Below are 14,376 nucleotides of genomic sequence, written 5' to 3' on the forward strand. Positions count from 1 at the left end.
CTGTGTGTCCTGCAAGGTGTTCAGAGACTCCAGGTTGTTGAACATGTCCCACCAGTACAGGTCGTGGAAGAAGTTGTCATAGCGGCAATCCATGGAGCCCAGGTAGCTGGCCAAGGGGTGGGAACCCAGAGGGATGACCAGGAAGCACAGGTAGTCCAGCCACTGGGGTGGCTGGTGGGACAGCAGCTCCACAAAGACCCGCAGCACAGCGTTGAAGTAGGGCTGTGCCCCTGCCACTGCGATCTTCACGGGCGTCAGGGCCTGGGAAGTGCAGTCGCAGTATCTCTGCATCCAGGACACGATGATGCTGAAGGCCTCCTGGACGTCATCTGTGGAACAAGTGCATACCACGGGCAGCGTGTGCCCCTGCAGGATGTCCGAAAGTAACTGGCCCTGCCAGTCTGAGGTGTTGACCAGAATGACGTTCTCAGGCAGCTTGTCTGGGGAAATGAGGATGACATTTAGCTGGTCATGCACGGGCTTGCTGGGGATCTGCCGCTGGCTCTGTGGTTCTGGGTCCTCGTCATCCGGTCTGTTGAACCGCTCAAGCAGGGATGTGTTGCAGCCGTGGTGGCCAGCCTGCTTCCTCTTGGACCTGCTGGAGGGGACGACTAGAGACTTGGTGAAGCGCACTATGGATGGCAGCTTCCTGGTGAACCAACCCCTGGCAGAGGATGCTGCCTCCCGGCTGTCCTCCAGCTGTGCCAACTGCACCCCAGGGGAGCAAATTCTGTGGGCCACTGAGTCAGAGTCACTGTCATTTGATGTGCTGTCAAAGTATCGCCTGAGCTTGGGCTTTGGGGTGCTGGGGACACTGATACAGTCCTCCGTGTCTAGGCTACTCTCGCTTGAGCTCTCCACGATGTCATGGCGACTAACCTGCGCCTTCTCCACTTTGGGGACATACCTCGCAAGGGTCTGTTCTGAGGACACCACCTTCTCCGACACTTGGGTCATGAGCACAGATGCCACGGCTTCCTGGTGGTAATTCTGTTGCAAGGTGGTGCACCTCCTTCTTACTACCAGGTTCCCTTCCTCAGAGTTGTCCTCCTGGGACTGCCTGTGGGCCGCACTGTAGCTGGCTGCCTGCTGAAAGAAGCTGCCAGACGGGCCGGCAGCATCGTTAGGTGAGGTCTGGGCCGTGGTGTTGGCCTGCCTGGCCCTGGCCTCACGATCGATGGGCCGGCTGGGCAGGGAGGCCATCTGCATGTTGTCCACCTTAGTGGTGCATGTACTGTAGGCCACCAAGTTTGAGTCGCTATGGCTTGGCTGCTTGCCTCCCGGGGTGCACGTGTTCTCAGGCACCTGGGCCAGACTCACAGACTCCTTTTGGATCCTGGCGCTGTGGGAGCCCCACATCTCCATCTGCAAGCTGGAGCCTGGCAGCCCCTCGATGCATGGCCTGAGCTTGGGATTGGGGCTGCTGAGGATACTGTGATTGTCCTTCATGTCCGAGTCACTAGACAGGCCTCGGAAGTATGGCCTGAGCTGAGGTGTGGGGGTGCTGAGGACACCGTCATCGCCCTCAGTGTCTGGGCCACTGTCACTGGGAGCCTCCAGCATGTCATCCAGGAGGTCCAGGTCCTCTTCCACTTCCAGGACATGCTCCCCATGATCCTGCTCAGGGTCCAGGGCCTCCTCCCACACTTGGACTGTGTGCAGCCATAACAGGACTTTATCGCGGTAGTTCTGTTGCATGGTCATGGTCCCCCCTGTGACTTCCAGATTCTCTTCCTTGAAGTCATCCTTCTCCTGTTCCTGCCTGTGGGAATCATTGAAGCTGCCCTCCAGCTTTGAGAAGCAGGTCTCACACTTGCATTCAGAGGAGCTGTCTGAGGACTCAGCCTTGGCACTGGTTTGCCTGGTGCTGTCCTCGTGGTCGATGCGTGGCCTGGACAGGGAAGTCATCCGGATCTTCTCCACCTGGCTGGTGGGTGTGCTGTAGGCATCAAATTCATCGTCACTCTCACTTGGCTGCTTGCCTCCCATGGCCCATGCATTCTCTGGCATGTGGGCCAGACTCAGAGGCTCCGTTTGGCTTCTGTCATTATGGCTGCCCCGCATCTCCGACTGCGAGCTGGAGTCTGACATGTCTTCAAAGTATGGCCTGAGCTTGGGCCTAGGGACGCTGAGGACGCTCTCATCATCCTCCGTGTCAGAGCCACGGTCCCTCTCTGACACTTTGGACCTGTGACACAGCACCAGGACTTTTCGCTTCAAGTCCATTCCTCGTATGGACCGCCGCTGCTTCTTTGGCTTCCCCTTCCCAAAGTCATCCTTGTGCAGGTCCTGTCTGTGCTTTCTATTGCAGCTGGCCTCCAGCTCAGGCAAGGGGCTCTGAGTGTAGTTACCTGCGTACTTGGCCTTCGGCCTGGCCCGCTTGGCACTTTCCTCATGTTTGATGGGCTGACTGGACAGGGAGGAGATCCAGACTTCAGCCACCTTGGTGGAGGGCTCCTGGACGGTGCTGTAGAGGCTCAGCATCTGGCCGCACTTGGAGTTTCTCCCCATGACATCAGCCATGCGGATGGCGCCCGTGGCCAGTGTCTTGTAGCCCAGGACGATCCTGTTCTTATAGCGCTTCCTCTGCTCCAGCATGATCTGGAGCTTGTTGCCTTCTCCCTTGAGGAAGTGGGAGTACTGCAGGGAGAAGGTCAGCGCCAGGTCAGTCCCCACTGGTTCACTGGGAGGCAACATAATCTCTTTGGACCTCAGGATGCCCTTGGAGTCCTGCATCTTCACGGAAATCACCACGGAAACTAGGTCCTTCGCCAGCTCCTTGAAGACCACTAGCTTCTTTAAAGTGACACTGAACCACCTGGGCACACAGCTGGGGCTGGAGCAGTCCACCGCCCAGGTGGCTAACAGGTTCTGGGCTACCTGTGTTTTGAGCACAGTGGATGTGCTGGCCAGCCCCACAATTCGTGAGCAATCTACAGCTGGTGGCACCCTACAGGTCCTTTTCCTACTCAGGGTTGATGCTTTGTCCTCCTGTGGTGGGACAGAGGAGAGACATGATTGGTGACAAGAGGTGGGGCATAGGTGATCGAGTGTGCAGACACAAAAAGTGGCCACTCGCTAAACTTTGATTAGGTCAGGGGAGGCCTGGGTGGTGGTCTTTTAAACTCAGAGACCTAAAGTTATTCCACAGGATGTCCTAACATTAAAACTTTTTAACTAAAGTACTTTGTGGCAGGTCGTCCTGTCCTAGGCTGTAATCTTCTCTAAAAATATATATATATATATATATATGATTCTTTACCTTCACTGAAACTGCCTATTGTCTTTTGCAATGGACAAGAACATAGCTTTGGAATATCAATGGAATTTTCCTTGTTCCGGACTCTCTGTGCTCTGTGGAGACCACAAATCCCCTCATTGTTGAGTTCATTGGTGGCTGTTCTATAAGGATATCCACATATGGGAAAGAATTATGTGTCCATCGTTTTACTTTTTACACAATCTGTAACCAATGGATTTCATGCAACCTACATACATCTCCACTTTTGATTGTAATATGTAAAATAAGGTGAAAGCTGCCATTCTCAAGAGCGTTATTTCAATCCATTGAGATTTTTCTTTAAGACAACTGACAGTTTGGCTCAGATAAAATCCCAACAATCGTTCCCAGTTTTGACTGCTTCTTATATTGACATTTACTTGGCACAATACAGCAGGATCCCAGAAAAGCTCACCCAGCACCACCCTGCAGACCTACACCTGGTGCTGGGATGCAGCAGACGGCCCATTGACCCACCAGTTCCCTGTCCATCAGGTGAACTTGTGTAAGTTGTCTCTTGGATCCAGGACCTGCTCTTGCTTGTGCTGCTGACTTTATTTAAGCCATATTTTTTTAATACTCTTGGTGGAACTAAGGTGAACGCTTGACAGATCTCAGGCTAAGGAGAGATAGGAGGAAAAATGAGCCTGGTTCTTGCTTTTCTGTTGGAATTGCCTTTTGAGAGACTGGGGAAAACACCTTGGATGTATAAATGAGAGCTGCTCTGGTTCACCTAGGAAGATAAAGGGGCCCATCCTTCTTCCCGCAGGAATCTCAGCTGTTCTTGGACAACTGAGGATCTCTGCGGATATGTCGGAGGTCCTTCCTCATGGCACGCCCAAGCCCCATAGGGAAATTCCCAAACAACTGCGACCAAACTAATTGGCTCTTCACAGGGAGGACTAATCAGGTTTGGTCCACCTGCACTGGAAGCCCTTCTGGTGGTTTTACACAGCAGGGAGAGAAACCGAGGCACATAAGAGGATTGGATGAGACCCTAGGGGAGTGAGCATCGTGCAGCTCAATCTACAAAGCAGCACTCTTCAACCCACTACATCACATCCTCGAAGATGTGCTGAGACTCTGCAGACACCAAACAACAATAAAAACAGCAGCAGCAAACACACCTCTAGTTAACATGGGAAGTTGTGCCTCCATGGAACTCCCAGGATCCAGCCCTCATTAATATCCCCGATAGAAAGCCTTGACTTGCAAGTGCTTTATACAAATAGGAAGATTTATCTAGAACATATCAACTGAGAAATGGTCAACAAACAATTGTCTTTGGTGCCTACATTAATTTTTCCCAGAGGGGTTGGGAGGTGGGAAACAAAACTAGAAAAATGCTGGCCTGAGAATTAAACTGTATGAATAAATTGGACGCATATCTTGATTTGGAAATTAGAAAATTCTAAGGAGAACCCCAGATAAATGCTCTTTAAAAAAGAAATTTCGGTGACTATCTCCTGAAGTTAATAAATGCTAACACGCCATCTCCCACTTCTATAGCATGCCCACTACATCTTTTGTCCCCTGAGCTTCCTTGTCCAGAAATGTTCTTTCCCTTTCCTTCTTGCTTCGCCTTCTGACTCCTCCACTGCCACTCCCCACTGACTTAAGGGAAATGAGAATAGGAATTCTACCAACTCCCTTTGGAGGAAAGCTGTTCTCAGCCACCGAGGAACCAGCAATCCTTCTCCATTCTCTCTGAGGCCTTGTTTGGTTCACCAAGAAACTTCACTGTTGCAATGAAATCCATGTAATCCTGGCCATTCTAACCTATGCCAATTAATATACTCCAGGTTTCTGGGAGCACAGCAACAGAATTACCGAATAAGGTTGTCAGAAACCTGCTGTGGAGAAGTCTGCCCACTTTAAGAATTATAGGAAATGAAATAGCATTTAGAAAAAGTAAACAAAACAACAACAACAACAAAAAAAAGTATAGGGTGGCTCCAATGTGTTTACCCTTCTCACTGATAGTTTGGGAGAATTTTAAATTATCATTAAAAGGGAAGCCACTGACTGACCTAGCCACTTAGTCTCATGGGATAGAGCATCAGCCTGAGGATTGAAGGGTCCAGGTTTGATTTTGGTCAAGGGCACATGCCCACGTTGCAGGCTGTATCCCCAGTAGGGGGTGTGCAGGAGGCAGCCAATTGATGATTGTCTCTCATCATTGATACTTCTATCTCTCTCTCCCTCTCCCTTTCTTGCTGAAATCAATACACATCTATTTTTTTTAAAGGGGGAAGGGTGGGGAGAAGCCACTAAGCCTCCTGTATATACTGAGGCTACTTTATTTGTTTTTAACCTCACCCAAATAATTGCTTCCCTACAATTGTCTGTTTTTTAATCAAAACCTGTTTCCTTGCAACAAGGCAATGTTATGGGCCTATATATCAATGGAATGCTTATCAAATCTTCCCCAATTCAGACTAAATGAACCAGATACTAAACCAAAAGGGAAATTAATGATTTTAAAGGAGCCTTCCCGGTGGAAACTAACCTTGAAACTGACCGAACGATTGCTAGTCGTCTTTCCTTCATTATTATCTTCCACGAGAGCCTGAGAGTAGGTTTCACAGGATACCCACCCTACCCAGAATGGCCCCAAACAACCCAAACACGTGCAGAGATGCCTCTAATACTGGGCTTGCTCTTAAGTCTCTCTGTAGATGGGGAAACGGCCCACAGTGATGTGAGGGTGCTCTTATGGGGTACAAATCCATCAAATGGGGCAACTTGACCCTGAGTCCCTCAAGGAGGAGTCCAATCTTCTTTGGTTGCACCACTTACCTGTTCCCAATATAAAGTGGGTAATAGAGAGGTTTTGCATCATTAATTTTAAGACTATCATACAGCTAGGACCTGTCTTGCCATTCCCAAGGGAGATGGACAGAGGTTTCATATACCTGAAGGCCTTTATACCTCTCAGAGGTGTGTGCTTTCTGGAAACTAGAAAAAATGTACCCAAATAGAAACATTCCAAAAATGGTGAATGATTTTCTCAGTCCCTTGCCAACAGTTGGTTGGCAACCCAGTCCCTGAGGTATTGAAGATGACTATCCTTGTTTTACAAATGAAGTTTTCAAGAGGCCAGAGTTTTGGCTCCAGAAACATGTCAAAGCAAGCCCATCAAATCCTTTTACCTTCCCCAAACCTCCCCTAGTCATTTCAGAGGCTTGTAGATAATTGGCTTTATGCAACCAAAGTCCCAGAACCTTTGAAGTGAAAATACCCGAGTTCACCAAGACCTCTTGTCTAGGCCATTTGTCTCTGGAAGATATGTCTTATCCCAATAGAAAAAAATACCTTACGCACCTGCACAAATCATTTTAGCTTATTTCAACTATTTCTTTCTAACTTGGAATTAATGAGAGTTATAGAATATCTAGAAATTTTGAAATAACATGAAATACTGAACATTGCTTGCTAGACAAGAATTATGTTCACCTGCTTTTGGGTGTTTTTTTTAATTATTATTACAGAAGGTCTGTAAAATGGATTTGGAGTTGATGTAATGTTGTGTGCTTTGTGAAAGGTGTGTTTCTTGAATGTGAGAGTGTGATTGCAATATGTTCATCATGGTCAATTTAAGGACTGCCGGTTATTCACTTTGTGGTTATCATTGTAAATTAAGGCTCCTAAGATTAAAAGTTCCAGCTAAGAAGGAAGAAATTGCATAGTTGTAAAAACAGAAGGCTTGAGGTATGGGGAGTCATATTTGAAGGAAAAGGTGAAATGCAAATTTCTCTCTAAGGATAGTTATTTCTGAATGGGTGAGAAGGTTGGTGAAAGTTAAGAAAAGGTTTGTAAAAGGAGATATAGACTATAAACTTTTGTGAAAGTTTTACATAAAATATTCTGGTATTTCTCTGAAAAAATTAGTAAATTAAAATTGTGGGATATGTGTTCATCTATGTGTTATGTGTGGTGAATTTTCAACCTCCAGATGGCATTACTAGGATATAATCTTTTATTCATCTAAAACGTTAAATATTTATGTAAATTAAGGTGAATTCTGTAGTTTGGACAAAATATTTAATATTTAATATTAAAACCTTTTATAAGTATTATTAATATCTCTGTGTTTGCTTTACTTAGATTTACAAAAAGTCCATGGTATAATCTTTTGCATAAGTATATTTGACAACCTTCCTAAAATTTCTATTTTAAGAGACTTTTTAAACAAAAGATGAGTTTGAGTTAATTCCAACGGGCCCTGAAATACCTAAAGGATTTATTCTCTTGCCTTATTAAAGAACCATAGTGGACCTGAATTAGTCCTACTTCATACGCTTGAAATTACCTGAGAAGCTTAACCAACTTAAAAAATGAAAACAACTGTGCTATTTGTGTACATATACTTTTATTAAAATGGAAGTTCTAAAGATTTCAACCTGTCCTAGGAAGGAAGGTAGAAAGATTCAAAGAAAAGTTCAAATAGGAAACTCTCAAGTAGAACAGGGGTCTTGGTGTCAGCCAAACCCTGCCAGCCAGGAGGGATGGTTCCCTGTGAGAGCATCTAGCTGTGGGACTCCAGGTATTTGTGGTGCAAACATTGGAAGTTTATGAATTATCCCCAATGCTCAATACAAGAAGCCATGGACAATGTTTCAAAATCTTACATGTTATTTGATCTTTTTATATCGAAATTGTGTATTGAATCCAAACATATACATATACTTATATGTTTTCATATTATTCTCCGTCATTTTATAGTAATCACTAGAAGCCTGATGCCCAAAGATTCGTGCCAGAATGGGTCTTCCTTTCCCTGGCTGCTGGCACCATTTTTGCTCTGCTCAGAGGCCCAGAGTGGCTATGTAAGCAAATTAAGCCCTATTATATTGGGCTAATTTGCAGACCCACTCCTGATTGGCTGGGAGGAGTTGCAAAAGTACGGACAATTAGCATGTTTGTCTGTTATTAGGTAAGATTATTTTCCAAAAATTATTGCCTTGGTATAGTTTACCAAAAAAGCAAATATATATAATGATATATATATATATATATATATATATATATATATATATATAGCATTACAAACAAAACTATAACCACTTTGTTTTGTCATTCATACATAGTTACTGTTTTGCTCTGATGAATTTTCAAATATGTTACATCTTTAGAAAAATCCATGAGAAAGACACTAAGTTCTCTAAATAACAGGTTTCCTAGCCGGTCACATCTTTGAACTGAATGAAGAAGTATAGAATTCTAAGGAATAACTGAATTCATGAAAATACTGGCAAATAACCAGGATAAACAAAAAATAGGTACAGAACTATAAGAAATGAAGACGGTTATTGTTGTTATGACTCTGTTTAAAATACTATTGATTTTTAAAAACTTTTTTGTTTTCCAAACATAAGGAAAACAAAAAGCATGTATTCTACACTACTATCAATGACTCACTAATTAGGTTATAAGGACTGATACATTTGGGACATTCATTTCACAGTACTCCCAAGAGGCAAAAACTTTATAGACCAAAACTTCTAATCAGGGGAGTTTAGTTTATTGAAACACATTAGTTATAGACTCTCTCCAACATGTCTAAAGGGACTTTACTTCATCAGAGGCTTAACCACAATGAACATCTGTCTCTGATACTGGTTTCCATCTACCACGGAGATTGAAGACATTTCAAAGATGAGAATAAACTGGCCATGGGAACTGACCGCTATCCCAAGAAGTCAACAAGGCCTAGATGCTCACAAATTACTGCTGCTCAAACCCTGTTCTTCTAGCTCCTAATTGTTATTGACTAAATGTACATCAAATGATTTTATATTGTTATTATCCTCTTTCTGATTGCTAATGGAAATATTATCTGTCTCCCCAGGCCCCTTCCTTACTACACATGAAAACTTGAATTTGGATACCTCCTAATTTTTCCGACCTACTAGACAATGATATTCTGATGATCAGTTATCATAACGAAAGTGTAGAGTCTTAACTCATCTGGCCAAACATAGCAAAGCACAAGTGACAGTGGATGAAGCATAAGTACAAGTGACCTGCTGGAAGAGGAATGGGGCACCTGTGCCTCCTGCAGGAAAACATATAATTAACTTAATAAACAATTATGGTAATACGTGCAAAGTGTTTTTTTTTTTTGTTTGTTTGTTTGTTTGTGGGTTTGTTTGTGTTTTTTTGGTAGGCTGGGTTGCTTATTCCCCTCAGTCTAGCACTAGTCACTTTCTATTTCTAAACGGTGTTACTGCTTTAATACCATTGCTTTTGTTCCTGGTTGTAAATGTTATACTAGACTCATAATTCCAAACTTAAGGCAAGAAGCAAAAGGAACCTGCTCAGGATAGCTCAAACTTTAAAATCGATACAGAATATTTTGTAACAAGGACATAAAGGATCTCACGGTCTTCCAAGCGTCTGCCTTTTTTATTTTGAAGAATCATAAAATTCCACCTTGAATGCCATTTAAGGTTATGGTCTTGCCTCATCCCCAATGGTCCATTGTTCACCAAGAGGACACACAAACACTGTTCATCGATGCAAAATTTGTATTGATTTATGAACAAAAGGAGGGTGCATGAATGATAAAAGGGGCTACATGCTAACCTGACTAGCTCAGGGAACTCTGGTGTGGTGGCCTTGCAAACTCAGAGACCTTAAGTAACCATATAGGATGGCCTGAAATTAAAACACTAACTAAAAGGAGCTCATGGTGGGTAGCCATGTCCTAGTCTGGCATTTTCCTTGACAAAGGTCAATCTTCATATTAACAGATTCTGTGTACTAACTATTTGCGTTTATGATAACAAATATTTGGATTATCAAGGGAATGTTCCTTGTTTGAAACAACTCATGCATAGGCACCACTCTATACTCTGCAAAGATCAACAAAGATCTCTGTCATTCAGTTCATTGTTGACTTAAAACTATCCTACATCCACCTATGATGAAGAAGTATGTGCCTATCATTTTACCATTTATCCAATCACAGAAGTTCCCACACTTTGCTTTCTCCTCTCTCCCTAATCTATCACCCATGGATTTCATGTAACACACATAAGTCTGCACTTTTCCTTGTAATGTATCAAATAAGGTGCAAAATTGTCATTCTCAGTGCCATTATCTCAACACATTGAGACTTGCTTGCCCACGACTATCAACACATTAGGTCAAATAAATGCACAAAACTTTTTCACAACTTTGAACATTTTTCACATTGATAAGAGAAAAGGTTCTTTGTAGGAAAAAGTAGAATTGGAGGTGAGGAATATGAAATATGTTAGTATCTTAGGTCATTTTCTTAGCAGAGGACAGACAGCACATGCTTTATTAACAGTGTCTCCCATGTGATTTCTGACAAAACATCCCAATGTAAGATGAGAACACAGAGGCTTTTTCTGGGATATTAGGACATGTGTTGTATTCAGGGTGGCACCATTGTCATGGCAACAGAGGGGATAAGGTCCAAGTCCCACAGCAATGAAGACATAGGTCCCCATGATAACCAGTCCCTACAGCCCAAGGAGCAGCGCAGCTCCTGACCTGGAGGAAATGGGGACCTTTGGAAACTGGATGCTAGGGGAGAAGCAGTGTGCCTTCTGGAACCCAGGTCCTGTTGAATCCCAGAGGTGCTGGAGTATGGAGCTGCTGGTCACCTATACTCACCCTGCAGCAGTGCTGCATGCTGGAGGAGGTGTGAGGCACCTGTGCCTTCTGCAGGGGCATTGAGTTGAGGACCCCATCTGTCAGGTCCGGTCTGTTCTCCTGTGCGGAGCTCTGTAAAGACAGTCCCAGTCACCAGGGGAAAGCCTCAGAGCCCTGTCTTACTGGTTCTGTGACTCCTGTGACCCTCCAATCCAGACACACACACACACACACACACACACACACACACGCACTCACACAGTGTGATCTACTTAGACCTCCACTGGTGAGGAAAATATTTCTCAGATAGAATATATTTGACAGATAATATTTCCATTAGCAATCAGAAAGAGGATAATAACAGGAGAGAGGATCCAAGATGGCTGCGCCCAGGTGAACACCTAGCCGCAGCAGCACACAACAATTTCAATAAAATACAACTAAAATATAAAACGGACATTGCCCAGAACTACAGGAAGGTTGACTGACTGGAAATTCTACAGCGAGAAGCAAGGAGAAAACCAGAAGGAAGAGCGGAGGAGCTGGAAAAGCCCAAGGTACGGAGACACGGCGGGCGCGGAGAGGACAGAGCCATAGAGGAGGGAGGCCGAGTGCCTGGCTGGCGTTCCCAAGCGGGAAGGAGATAAAACTCCGACTGTGCTGGGCCCCCGACTGCTCTGAACCCCAGTTCTAGGCCAGACCCCAGGGACTCAGGCTCAGCCATAGGGAGCCGGGCTGTAAGGCAGAACCCCGGGAAGAGGCGAAAGGAGGTCTTGGCAGGGCGCACACTGAGTGCAGAGAAGGGATGGCCAGCTGTGCCGCTGGATTGCCCTGACGGGAAGGAGACTGGGGCTCCAGACTGCTCTGAACGCCACCTCCAACTCCACTTCCAACTGAACTGAACCCCAATACCAGGCTCATTGGGGGAGAGCATAGACTGTTTGGCAGCAGGCGAAAATCAAGGGCACCTTTCTCTCAGAGGCACCTGCAGCGAGCACTGAAGGACCCGCATAGGGCGGGGCTTACGGAAGCCAAAGCTGCAGGCTCCACCCTGAAACCCCATCCCATCTGTAACTGCGAAATGAGACAACAAAATAGATCACAAACGAAAGAAATGGAGGACAAAAAGCATCTGGATATAGAGTTCAAATCTACGCTTATAAGGTTTTTCAAGAATTTCCTATGGATAAGACCTATGAGGATATGAAAAGAGATCAACTAGAATTAATAAGGAGTCATCAAGAAATGATAAGGGATCAACAAGAAATAAAGAAGACATTGTCTGAAATACAAAATATTTTACAGAGTCCTAAAAACAGAAGGGAAGATCGCAAGAATCAAGTCAAAGATTTGGAACATAAAGAGCCAGAAGACACTCCTCCACAGAAGCTAGAAGGCAAGAGAATCCAGAAAACTGAAGATAATGTAAGAAACCTCTGGGACAACTTCAAGCGAACCAACATCAGAATTATGGGGGTCCCAGAAGATGAGAGAGAGCAAGATATCAAAAACATACTGAAAGAAATAGTAAGAGAAAACTTCCCCCACCTGGTGAAAGAATTAGACTTACAAGTCCAGGAAGCACACAGAACTCCAAACAAAAGGAATCCAAAGAGGACCACACCAAGACATATCATAATTAAAATTCCAAGAGCAAAAGACAAAGAGAGAATATTAAAAGAAGCAAGAGCAAAGAAGGTAGTTACCTCTAAAGGAGCACCTATACGATTGTCAGCTGACTTCTCAACAGAAACCATGCAGGCCAGAAGGGAATGGCAAGAAATATTCAAGGTGATGAATAGTAAGAACCTACAGCCAAAGATAATCTACCCAGTAAAGCTATCACTCAGAATCGAAGGTCAGATAAAGAGCTTTACTAATAAACAAAAGCTAAAGGCATCAACACCAAACCAGAATTATATGAATTGCTGAAGGGGGTTCTTTCAGAAGAGAAAGTAAACAAAGATAAAAATTATGAACAACAAATATGTAACTATCAACAAGTGAATCTAAAAACAAGGGAATTAAAAAATCTGATGAACAATAGTAACTGTTGAATATAATAGAATCAGAGGTATGGAAGGGGAGTGAACTGACGATTCTTGGGGAAAAGGGGGGAGGAGGGCGTGGGAAGAGACTGAACATAAACTGTGCACCTATGGATGAGGACAATGGGGAGAGGGGAAAGGGCAGAGGGCGGGGTGGGAACCTGGTGGAGAGCAATGGTGGGGGGAAAAAAAGGAACATTTGTAATAATATTAACAATAAAAACTTATTAAAAAAAAAAAAAGAAAGAAACATCGATGAGAGAGAAACATCTATCAGCTGCCTCCTGCACGCCCCCTACTGGGGATGTACCCGCAACCAAGGTGCATGTCCTTGACTGGAATTGAACCTGTGACCTTTCAGTTTGCAGGCCAGCACTCTATCCACTGAGCCGAACCAGTTAGGGCCCTTCTCTTTTTATTTTTTGGTAGTACTACATTGTATAAATATATCACAGTTTATCCTGCTGTTGAAGAATATATAGTTGGTTTTTTTTTCCATTTTGGGGCTATTATGAATAAAGCTGCTATGAATATTAAAAAATAATAATAATAAAAAATAAGTAAAAAAATAAAAGAGGATAATAACAATATAAAATCATTTTATGTACATTTAGTCAATAGCAATTAGGAGCTAGAAGAACAGGATTTGAGCAGCAGTAATTTGTGAGCATCTAGGCCTTGTTGACTTCTTGGGATAGCGGTCAGTTTCCATGGCCAGTTTATTCTCATCCTTGAAATGACAGCCTGAGGGCCTAGGATTCTTATTGGCTCACATAAAAGACCCCCTCTGGAAGCCCATCTCCAATTACCTGTCCTGCCCTTCCCTGCTCTTGGGAGTGATCACAGCAGGACCTCTAGGTTATCCACTGCCCTGAAAGCTGTTCCTGTCCTGGGATTCTCCTATAATGTCCCTCTTCCCATCACATGAAGGGCAAGGGATGTGGGCTGCACAGGGATGGCACCCAGAGCAGGCTGGCCTGGTGTGAATGGGTCTGACCCAGGCCACCTTCTCTTACCTGAGGGGATCTTCTTGAAAATGGCCAGAGATGTCGGGCACGAGTGTTGAACCGTCTACAGAGTCTGGAACACCTCTCTCTGCAGGGTCTCTGGGCACCAGAGCCCTGATGACTGGGAACACAGCAAGAGAACATGTTGAACTGTCAACCGTCTCTTGCCAAGTGAGTGGCAGTTGGGCAGTTGCTAGAAAGTGGGTGCCTGGTTACATGGATTCCAAGTTCTATTAGGGAGTGACATCACTTTCTGGGATTGCCCCCTGCCCCGAATCCCCTCACCTAATAACATATATAGTTAGTCCTGTGGCCTGCTGACTGCTCACCCACTTTCTCCATGGAATATCTTCTCCATGGAATATCCAACAGTGTACACAGTGACACCAACATGCCCTCTCCACAGCCCCTAGAA

General features: G+C 44.6%; 1 protein-coding gene across 1 annotated transcript; it reads right to left on the reverse strand.

Annotated features, from left to right (window-relative positions):
• Positions 1 to 3: 3 nt before the first annotated feature.
• LOC118704669 (phosphofurin acidic cluster sorting protein 2-like) lies at positions 4 to 10,987 on the reverse strand (the record flags this gene model as incomplete). Its single annotated transcript, XM_045572353.1, has 5 exons — positions 10,928 to 10,987; positions 2,237 to 2,880; positions 1,461 to 1,723; positions 1,265 to 1,379; positions 4 to 760 (listed from the first exon to the last, which is right to left on the reverse strand). Coding segments are annotated over exons 1-5 (1,839 nt in total), but the record flags the coding sequence as incomplete, so codon positions are not given.
• Positions 10,988 to 14,376: the final 3,389 nt, after the last annotated feature.

Source organism: Pipistrellus kuhlii, unplaced genomic scaffold, assembly GCF_014108245.1.
Source record: "Pipistrellus kuhlii isolate mPipKuh1 unplaced genomic scaffold, mPipKuh1.p scaffold_m20_p_45, whole genome shotgun sequence".
Classification (NCBI taxonomy): domain Eukaryota; kingdom Metazoa; phylum Chordata; class Mammalia; order Chiroptera; family Vespertilionidae; genus Pipistrellus; species Pipistrellus kuhlii.